The following is an 11,311-nucleotide window of genomic DNA, read 5'->3' on the forward strand; positions in this document are numbered from 1 at the left end:
CAATAGTCTTGGCTTTTTTATCATCTCCAAACGTTACCTTACCACTTGCTTTTTGCTTGAGTTTAATGAATTGTGATGCATCACCAGTCATATGTCTTGAGCATCCACTATCAATGAACCATTTTGATTTTTTAGCAGTGTTATCCTGGTTTACCTACACACAAACCCACAAGATAATACTTGGTACCCTTTATATATTGGGTCCTTGAGAGTTAGTCTTATGTTTAACTACCCACATGCATCTCATGCTATTCCTCATATTTTTCTTAACATGACAGTTGCTATTCATGTGACCAGATTGACAACAAAAGTTGCATACTAACATTGGATTAATCAAATGAACAGGTTTAATGAATCTGACTTGCCTTCTTCTGTGAATAGCAAACTCATTTATATTATGGTTCAGTCTTATTTGATGAGTATAAGGCACAGTGTTATTCTTTTGAATATGGTTCTGTTTCAAATGATGTAACAATTGACATAAGTCATCCATCCTTTTTCTTAAGCTGCATTGCTCACTTCTGAGTATGTCACAGTAATTTTTCTTTTTGTAAAGTCCAGCAAGCACATCAGACTCAGTCCTTTTCAAGTTGTCATTTTCATACTTAAGACATTTGTTTTGTCGAAAAAGATTTGCATTGTCTTGTATTAAAAAGCTAATTTTCTGCTTCAGTTCCTTGTTTTTAACATAGGATTCTTTCAATCTGTTATGCATTTTTTCTAAAAAAGAATTAACATCATCATCAGATTCACTATCACTATCGGTTTGAGAGTTGTATTGTGTTACCTCTTCATCTCCAATAGCCATGAAAGCCACTTGAGCAGATTCCTCTTCTTCTTCAACTTCGCCTTCTGAGTTGCAATCATTCCAGGTAATTTGAAAATTATTGAACTTTGGTTTTCGTTCAATCTTGTTTTCCTTCTTTTTCTTCATTGGACACTCATTTGCATAATGCCCAGATTGGCCACATTCAAAACATTTGTCATTTTGCTTCCTGTTGAACTCTTGTTTCCCTCTATTTCTGAAGTCATTAGTCTGATTCTGGAAGGAATTGTTTGATCCGCCTTTCCTGAATCTTCTCTTATTGAGAAATTTTTTGAATCCTCTTGTGATAAGTGCAATATCACTGTCATCACCTTCCAAGTCATTTTCATCCAGTGAGGCTGTTTCATCTTCATCTTGTGAGGCTTTCAGAGCAATACTCTTCCTTCCTTTTGTATCTTCTTCTTCCTGCATCTTAGATTTAAGTTTCAGTTCATAAGAGGTTAGAGAGTTAATCAGAGATTCAATGGATAAAGAATTTAGATCCTTGGCTTCCTCTATGGCAGTCACTTTGCTTTTCCAATCCTTTGATAGAGCATTCAGAATTTTTCTGTTCTTTTCACCTAGAGAGTACTCCTTCTCAAGTACCTCTAAATACTTGATCAGATCATTAAATCTACAATACATTTTGTCGATGTTTTCATGAGGCTCCATCTTGAAAGATTCATACTTGGTGACCAGAATGGACTTTTTCTGTTCTCTTACGTTGTCACTACCCTCATGAATTTCTCTTAGCTTATCCCACATTTCTTTGACAGATTTTCACCCTTTTACTCTAATTGACTCATTTGAGTCTAAGGCACTATAAAGAACATTCATGGCTTTAGCATTTAATGTGAGATTGGTTCTATCTTGAGCATTCATCTCAGCTCTCATTTTTGGCCGCAACAACCCTGTTTCTGCATCAAGAAAGTTAGCATCATGCGGTCCTTCATTCACAATGAACCACAGCTCAATATCAATGGATTGCAAGAAGATAATCATTCTTTCTTTCCAACTAACATAATTGGAACCAGTAAACATGGGAGGCCTAGTAACAGATTGCCCCTCAACAAACATAGCATGACTGGTTGTCATCTTTACTCCAAGCCGTTAGAGCTTAATCTCTAGGAGACCAAGCTCTGATACCAATTGTAAGGATCGAAGACAACCTAAGAGGGGGGGTGAATTAGGCTTTCAAAGAACTGCTAAAATATAGTCCACTTTTTTTCACAGATTACCTTTCTTTTCTCAAAAACCTCCCAATGAACGAGATAGCATAAGAGCACAGATATTCGTGAGATGAAGAGAGGAATAGTTTATGTAGAAAAGCAGTAAATGAAAGTAAAGAAACAAACCAGGCTTCAAACACAACTGAGGTTTGAACACCACCTTTATATATCAAGTTACTTCAAGTTGAACAAACTTGCAACCAATCTTTTGTGTACAAGGAAGGGATCACTTCCTTCTTGCCCCAAACCACACTTGGTCAAGCAAGGAAGTTTTACAAACACTCGCAAACCCTCACTATGCTACACTATTGAAGAAGCTGTGTCACACTTGAAAAACTACACGAAGATTGCACAAAACAAAGAGTACAAATGTTCCTTTTGAGTATTCTAGCACTTGAATCACTCACAATCTGATGTAGTCTTGTTGTACAAAGTTATCTTGAAGTGCTTGACCTTATTCTATATATAAGAGACCAGAGAATTCTTCAATTAATGCTGTCAACGGGTAGAAGGCAACTGAAGAGTCAACTAGCCGTTGGTGCTGTCGGACGTCCGATACTTGGTATTTATGCGTCCGAGGGTAGGATGCATTCTTGGACTTTCTTCTTCAATTCCTTCGGACGGCCGATGCATTCTGAGTGATTCGTCCAAAGAGCAGCAATACTTGTCGGACGTCCGATACACAGTTGTTAAGCGTCCGATCCTGATTAGTAAACAAGTAACTCCTGGCTTGTCTTCTTCGGACGTCCGAGTCTGAGTTCTTTATTCGTCCGAAGATACTCAAAGAATGTCGGACGTCCGATACTCTCCTTTTGTGCGTCCGACATCATTCTCAGCAGACTTCATTCTTTTTTATCTTCTTTTTCTATTTTAAATCCACAGACCTGTTTGGTTCATTTCTGAAAGGGATCTCTACAAAAGATATTAGAAACATCCAATTGTTTTGTAATCATCAAAAGATATGAGTTGAGATAAACACCCTTGCTGTAAATTATAAGTTAATAAGCCAAACTATGAAATCTTCCATACAATCCACTACAAGCAAGCCATGCTTTGCTTAAATTGCAAAATAAGAAAGAAACAAGGGAGGTTTCTAGTATAATACCTCAAAATCTCCATAATAACTTGTGATACAGGAACTTTTTTCCTCCCAAAAGTTCCACCAAACTCACCTCCAAGCTTTCCCAATGATTGATCGGAGTAGAATTAAGTTTTACAGTAATTTTCTCAAGAATCAAGCAAGCTCTCAAGTTGGAAAAATGGAAAATTTTCTCTCTTCTCTTTTTCCTCTCCCAAGTCACGACCAAGCATGAAGAAAATGAGGTGTTTTTGGTTCTATTTTACAAGATGAAGACTAAGGATAGTCTTGGTCAAAGGTCTTGGTCAAGACCTTGGTTGGATTTTTGACAAATGGCTTAATCACAAATATTTCCACCAAAATATCTCTCTTTTTCTTAGTCAGTAATGGTGGCTGACTTAAGGGTTAATTAAGAGCTAATTAGCTCAACTAAAACAAGGAGATTAAGGTGATAAAGTAGTATTCAATTGATGCACTCAATCGGTAACGAATGGTACACATCGGTTCAACCCGTTTTTCCTTATTTCGCACATACTACGGTTTTCACTTACAATTCAGTAATTTATTATTATTACTTCTAATCATACACTTAATGTCATCTAAAACTCACTCTAAATTACTAAATTTGATACACAATCCATACCGAATAATTACACTACGAAAAACGTAAAAACCCTAGTTTACCTTAACGATGAAAATAAAGGGAAAACCCTTTGTTCTATGATTAATTGTAACTATTGAGGAAGTGAATGAGTAGTAAAGCTATTGTAAAATAATGAATTCCAAATAAAAAGGAATTTTTAAGAAAATATGAGGGAATTTACAAGTCTTCACAGTCACACTACCAAAATGCACACAAAAACACACACTAAAACCCTAGTATGCACTAAAACCCTAATTTATGCCCTCTCTTTAGAAAAATTATAACTTGAGTTATAACTATCAAAAATTTATATAACTTGGCTTGTTAAAAACTAGACTTCAAATACTAAGAATCTTTAGAAGACACCTCAAAGAGATTTAGTTCATAAGTTTGTCCAAATTGAGCCATAAACTACTACAACATTCCTATGTTTACTCATGCAGGGCAGAATTTTCAGTCAACTTTGCCAATTTCCTAGAATTTATAGACATTGAATCAAACTCTGAATTTTACACCGTAGGAAGCTCTCTGAATCTAGTTTCAAACGCAACAAACGGAACTCAATTCCGACTTTCTTATACGAAGTTATAGCCAATTTCCTAAAGCTGTACAGAGTCTCCTGCGAAAATTTATAGATTTCTAACAACTTGAGATTATGAAACTTTTCTTAACAAAATTCACTCCCTTGGCTCAAATTCAACCATTAAAGCAACCAAGAATCAAAGGCAAGTGAGTTCACATAAGGGTTATAAAGTCAAGTGAATTTTCGGGGTCTCACAGGCCTGGATTGTACTTGCACAGCCTGTTCCTTCTAGTCTTACATATATAGACAAACTTAAGCCTTCTACTACCGCATTGAGTCATGTGGCGGCATTTGGAGAGGGAGAAAATGTTTTTCCGTTTATGCCCTGGAATGTTGACTACTTCTCCAAATAGTACATTACTATTGAGGCCATTTAGGTCTTTTTACATAAAATAAATACTTTGCCTAGAGAAGAATAACTAGCCGCCGAAACAGTGACTAACTGTTGAGGGCTCTTTGTGACTTTTTACTATCAGCCTTTTGCTTTCTTTCTCATTCTTCCCGTCTCTTCCCTTCTTATCTCAGACAAAAGAAATAGTAGTTGGCTTTCAGTAGTTGACATTAGTTCTTCTGGCGATCAAAAGTCAAATGAGATATGGAAGTTGAGTCCCATCCTTTTTGCCTAAAAATCAGGAGAAATGTCTTTCAATTTTCCATCTATAGAGAACAATCTTACCTACTTTTGTACTTGCCCACACGAATTTCACACTGTTTCCAATTAATGTAAATTTTCAGATTTCTTTTCACGTGTTTTCTTAAGCAAAAACCTACATAGAGGAATTGGCCTTTTAACTCCTCCCTCTGCTGCTCTCTGGTAAGCAAATATTTTGGTTTTCTTTTTCCTCCCCTAGATGCATCTTCAAGAATGGAAATACATCCTAAATATTTTTTGCATAATTTTCTTTTCTCATTTGAGCCTATCTTTGTTTTTTGGTTTCTGTTTCTATCCTGGGGTTTTACATGACTGGATGGATTATTGGATGATATGGTAATTGGGTCAAGGTAACTTGGATAGCAATTTGGGGTTGATCATCCAAAAAATTGTAATCGAGATCATCCAAATGTAAAGAGATCATACACGAGAAGCCAAAACAGAAAAAACCTTAACACTGAAACATAATCCTCAAGAGCCTTTATAACCAACCGCACCGACCGCTTCAACCCACTTGTAAAGATAATAATATCATCTGCATAAGCTAAATGAGTGACAGGCGGGCAACCCGGCGGAACTCTAAAAGGAGTGAAGCCACTGCCCAAAGACTTAAGAAGGCGCGAGAAAACTTCCGCACTGATCACAAAGAGCACCAGTGAAATCGGACCTCCCTGTCTCAATCCACGGCTAGATTTGAAGAAACCCTGAGGCGCACTATTAATTATCACTGAGAACCACACATTCGAAATAATCCTCGATATCATATCAATCCACACCTTGTCAAACCCAAACCTTCTCAACACCTGTAACAGAAATGGCCAGGAGACTCTATCATAGGCTTTGGCCGTATCAAGGTTTAACACCACATTTCCCCCTTTGTTCTTCCGCCGAATATCAGACACCAACTCCTGGGCCAACAAGAAGTTGTCAAAAATCTGCTTGCTCTTAACAAAGCCACTCTGCTGCGGGGATATAATACTTAGCAAAACCTTTGACAAGCGTGTAGCCAGGGTTTTTGAAATGACTTTGTTGACGAAGTTACAAAGGCTTATGGGTCTAAATTGATTGAAATCATGGGGAGAGTTTATCTTCAGAATCAGTACAATCAAAGTCGAAGCAACACTCCGGGGCAGCTCGTGCCCACAAAAGAAGCTAGCCACAGCTTCATACAAATCGTGGCCCACCACCTCCCAAGCAAAGGTAAAGAACCTCCCTGTGAACCCATCAGGGCCCGCCGCACTTCCCGTCCATGGCAAACACAACCTCTTTGATCTCCTCCAATGACGGGAGATGCTCCAACTCAGCATTCTGCTTGCGTGAAATGACCTTGGGAATCATGTCCAAAATGCTCCCTGACCCCATGCAAGGTTCAGCTGAGAATAAAGACCTAAAAAACTCCACTGCCTTCGCCGAGATCTGATCTTCATCTGTCAACCACTCCCCATTACCACCCCTAATGCGATGTATGATTGACTTAGATCATCTCTCCACAACCATAGCATGGAGGAACTTTGTATTTTTATCCCCATCCTGGAGTCATTTGCTTCTTGCTTTTTGCTTCCAAAATTCCTCCTCCGTGCTCAGTGAGTTTCTGTGAGGCCCCAGTCCGTTCGTAAGTTGATTATAGGGTTATTCATTATTTTGTGCGGTTAAAATAAGGTTTTAGGGCTAAGGAGAAACCCTAATCTCGGTTAAGATTGAAAACCCTAACTTTGCTTATGATTAAATCCTAGTTTATGTGTTATTTGTAGGTTCAAGTTATAGTTCCTGTTTGGTATTCTAGTGTGTGTTTTGGCTCGAGTAAAAATAGGATTTCGTTTTAGTTTACAAACCTTAGATTAGTAAACCTTTAGTGTTATGATTTATTAGAAAGTTTAAGTTGGGTTTAAAAACCCTAATTTTGCCCATATTATATAAGTTGTTGTTTAATTGTTTTATATATGGAGAAAGTATGTTTAAGTATAGGTGATTAAAATAAGAAAGTGATTAGTGAAGTAATTAAGCATGATTACATGTTTTAGATTAGATTAAGCTATGACCTATGGAGTTAATTGAAAGATTATCAAATGTGTGAGGGAAAAGGTATAAGAAAGAGAAAGTTGGAGTGCAAGGGTTAAAAGTGCAATTGAGGAGCTTTTATGTGATTGGCTAAGCTTAATTAATATCTCCTATGGTCTTGACTATTATTACCTTAAGACTTGTAGGCTACTCAAGACAAAACAAAACAAAACAAAACAAAGAGAAAGAGAGAAAGTGAGAGCCGAGAGGAAGAGAAAGAAAAAAGAAAAGGAAAGCTTGCTTTGGTGCATCATTTTTGCTCTTCAATCTTGAGTTTGGATCTTGGAGAAACCACTTGAGCACTTGATTGTTGTGGGTGATCATCTACAAAGCTTGAATCAAAGGTAAATCATCTTCTTTGAAAGTTAAAATGTTGGGGTTTTACTTTCTAAGCTATGGAAATGATGTGGTATGTTGTGATTATGGATTTATATGGTGAATTTGATGTTTTATTGAAGTTTTATGGTTAATATTTGGTGATTTATGCTGCTGGAAATTTCGGTCAAGAGAGAGAAAAATTTGGGTTTCTTGCTTTAATGCTTTCCTTAGTTGTTTTGATTGAGCAATTGCCTTGTAGTGGTTGTGTTTGATAATTTGCCTCACTTGATTGGTTGGCTTCTAGTAAAATTCTGATTTGGGTTAAGAAACCCTAAACTCCATTAGGTTAGTTTAGTGTAGCCTATGGCTATTGAGTTAGGGTTTGTGTGTTTGGATGATTAGAACAAGTTCTATGGTGCAAGTAAAACTAGATTCAGGATTATGGTTAGTATTTGGTGATCATGGGCTAACTTGTGAAGGAACTTTAGACCACTCTTAGACTGATATAAGTATGGTTGTTAGGGATCAATTTGGTTAGAAAATTCGCATAAGAACCATAGAAACGGACCGTGCGGTTGCGGCGCGCAAACCCGGCAAAACTGGAAAATCAGGGCAGTTAAGGATCCGAACTTCGGCTTTATTTTTCTTGATGTTGCGTGCAGATTCAGAAGTTCCTAAAATCATGAAAGTTGTAGCCTTATATGTCTTGCATATTCCTGTAAAATTTCAGGTCAATCGGATTAGCGTAACCTGAGTTATAGACGAAATACTCAAGCCTGTTTTGACCATCAGATTCTGTGCGTTTTTTAGTTTAGCTTCTGCCTGTGACTTTTTCGGTTTTGATCCTGTGCGATCTGGGTTTTGACTCCTTCATGAGAAATGTAGATCTTGGTTTTGGCTTCGAAACGGTATAAAGTGCGTCGAAATCGGAGTTCCGTACCTCCTGTTACGACCAAAACAAGATCGATCGTCAGAACTGCCTGGAATCAGGACAGTCCTGACGGGTACTTTGACACTCAATTTTTGTTCTGTTCTGAGTGGATTCAGGTCTTGGCCAAAACATCAAAGTTTTAGCCTTATGTCTCAGCTTTCTAATGCCTCTGGAATTTCCTGATTTCGATTTGTGAGCTGGGAGTTATCGTCCAGCAAACATACTCTGTCCGTTATTCTGAGTGCAAATTCCTGGAACGGTTTTCTGCACTTTCGACCCATCTCTGTTCAGATCCGGAGTTAGGTGTCTTCATGAAAGTTATAGACTTTTATCTTAGCTTCGCAACGGTACCTCATGTACCTTGATCCGACACTCGTAGCTTCGATTAGGCCCAAAACAGTTTTGATGGCAAGGTGGCTAGGCCGCCATTTCCGTTTCCGTTTTGCCGTTTCCGCACTTGCATGTGCCGATTTTGCCGTTTAGTTTGTTTTAGGTATATTAGTAGCCGTTTATGATATTATGTGACGCAATCTTCTATTTCAGACGGTGGTGAGCTAGGTGGTGCCGGTGGGTCCTACTAGCTACTCTTCGCGGCACAAATTTTGAAATTTGCTCTTTTGTTCGTTGTGTAAGTATTCAGGCCGCTCTTACGTGTTAGTTGTTTATGTGTTTCGATAAGTATGAAAAGGGTACCTAGGCGAGGGTGTACTTTATCGCACTGGACCTAAACCCTAGTTTGCACACATATTTGTACATGACATATGTATATGAATCTTTTTGGAACTAAACCCCTTGAGCTTGTGGCTCGGGGTGACTTTTGAATAAATTTTGTGAAGTTTGTGAGTTTGGGGCCCAATCTCATGACCTAGATGGACTATTCGAGCCGGTTAGGGCTTGGTCGAAGTTAGTCCAACCTGGTTTGAGGTCACCAAGTTTGTGAATCCGGTTCACCGATTATGTGGACCAAGTTTGTGACCCGAGCTTGTGAACCAAGCTCAATTTCGTTCGCTCGAGCAAGTTTGTGAGGTGCCTGGCCAGAGAGGGTGATAAGGTGTATGGTGGGAGTACAAGTGAAATTCTACGGACCATTATTTGAGGTCGACAGAGTGTCGGCAGGAGGTCACACATGTCAAACGATCTGGCTTTGGAGCCACCTGTATCCTTATTATGTGACGATACTTTTCTGCTTTTGCTTTACTCTTACTGTGTACGTGAAATTTATGCTTTCGCCCCTGTTTACTTACTAAGCATATAGCTTACCCCTTTCCTTTTATTTTCCTTAGCAGGGGCCGACGCGGGGACTTTTGACACCTACACTAGTATAGTTAGGTTTGATTGTAATAGTTGGACATATCGTATGTTTGTTTTTGTTTTAGTTTTGGTGGTTTGTATAAGGACCCTCCTTAGGGTCTACGTTTTGGTTTTGGTTGTTGTGATAAGGATGTAATAGTGTGAGCAGGTACTTTTGGAGAATGTAAATTATAACTCTTTTGGGATTGTATATAGTATGTAGAGTACTCTTTTGGATTTCTGGCTTTTATTGTTTTAAGTTTTGAGTCCTGGCGCGAGCTCGGCAGGCGGCCCGCCGATACCCTTGGGTTCGCCCTTGGGAGAAGTGGGGTCGTCACAGTTTCGCAGGACAGCTCGAGCTTCCTGCAGGGCTAACCAATGCCGTTGTGATGGGTCAGTATCAAAATTTGTCTCTGCCATCATTACTGCGCTCTCTGCCCATTTCACTGCATCAAAAATATTCCCAAAGTGCTCACGCGACCAGCGCTGGATTCCCTGCTTAGTATGCCTTAATTTGGCCGCCAACCGCTGCAACGGTCTCCCCGGAAAGTAGGTTGCCCAGCTTTCCCTAATGACATCCAATAAACCTGCTTTCGACGTCCAGACGTTTAAAAATCAAAATGACTTAGGCTTATTATCAAGCCTAGTCGAAGCTGAGAGAAGAAGAGGGGGGTGATCTGATGGCTCTCTGCTTAGATGCTAAACCAAAAGACTCATCCCCAATAGAGCCACAATTGGGTTAAAAAGCACTCTATCCAGTCGCTTCCAAATTCGAGCGTGCCCTCCTCTATTATTACACCATGTAAACCGCGGCCCTGAGAATCCTGCATCACCAACTCCCACCATAGCCATAAATGTTCGCAGTTCTACTCCTTCATCAAGCATAACAGGCAAAACTCCCCGCTTCTCCTCTTCACTAATGATGACGTTAAAATCCCCTGCCAGTAGCCATGGATCATTCATTGGATTATCATCTAACAAGGCTGACCAGAGTAGAGTGCGCTCCTGCTCTGTGCACTTTGCATGGACGAAAGAGAAATAAATCGGGCAGAACTGGGAAGTGAGTTTAAGGGTAAGATGCTGGGGAGCTTCCCCAACATGCTCACAATGAAAACAATTTTGATAGAACACCCAAATAGACCCCTCCCTATTAACCAACCAACTATCCATTTTGAGTCTTACACATATCAAACGGATGTCACCTGGCGATACGTTCGGCTCACAAATTGCCACTAATTGAACGAAGAACTCATGAATGATCCTTTTTAATCTACAAAGATTTGGAGTACGTGAAATACCCCGAATATTCCAGAATAAGAAATTAATCATGGGATAATGCAGTAAAGGAGTTAGAGGACAATTTCGACTTTGAATGCAAAGTGCGATCAGTTGGGGCCTGGTAACAAGTACCCTTATGCCTGACTTTATTACCCAGTTTAACACCATCCCCAAAGGCAGGGTTTTCCTGCACTCACCTGATGAATTAATTAGAAGTTGTGACTCACAATTAAAAATTTCTTTGTCAAAGTCCTAATTTCTAATTTTCTTTAACAATTTGCTAAATTTCCTACACTATGTATCATATTATAACTAGAGTACTTGGTATGTGAGATTTATTTTACACATTTCTATAATTTCACAGTGAAGCTCTTCCTACTCCCAATAATGTATGGCTCATGATGTAGTTCTCTTCTGCGATATTTATAGCAACATATTGATTTATG

At 38.9% G+C, this 11,311-nt stretch overlaps 1 protein-coding gene across 1 annotated transcript; it reads right to left on the bottom strand.

The window, feature by feature from the left end:
• Positions 1–5,391: 5,391 nt before the first annotated feature.
• On the bottom strand, positions 5,392–10,757 carry LOC113767361. Its single transcript, XM_027311429.1, has 4 exons — positions 10,301–10,757; positions 9,964–10,174; positions 6,254–6,443; positions 5,392–6,078 (listed from the first exon to the last, which is right to left on the bottom strand). Exons 1-4 carry the CDS (start codon positions 10,755–10,757, stop codon positions 5,392–5,394), a joined length of 1,545 nt encoding a protein of 514 aa, XP_027167230.1.
• Positions 10,758–11,311: the final 554 nt, after the last annotated feature.

Source organism: Coffea eugenioides, chromosome 1, assembly GCF_003713205.1.
Source record: "Coffea eugenioides isolate CCC68of chromosome 1, Ceug_1.0, whole genome shotgun sequence".
Lineage (NCBI taxonomy): Eukaryota > Viridiplantae > Streptophyta > Magnoliopsida > Gentianales > Rubiaceae > Coffea > Coffea eugenioides.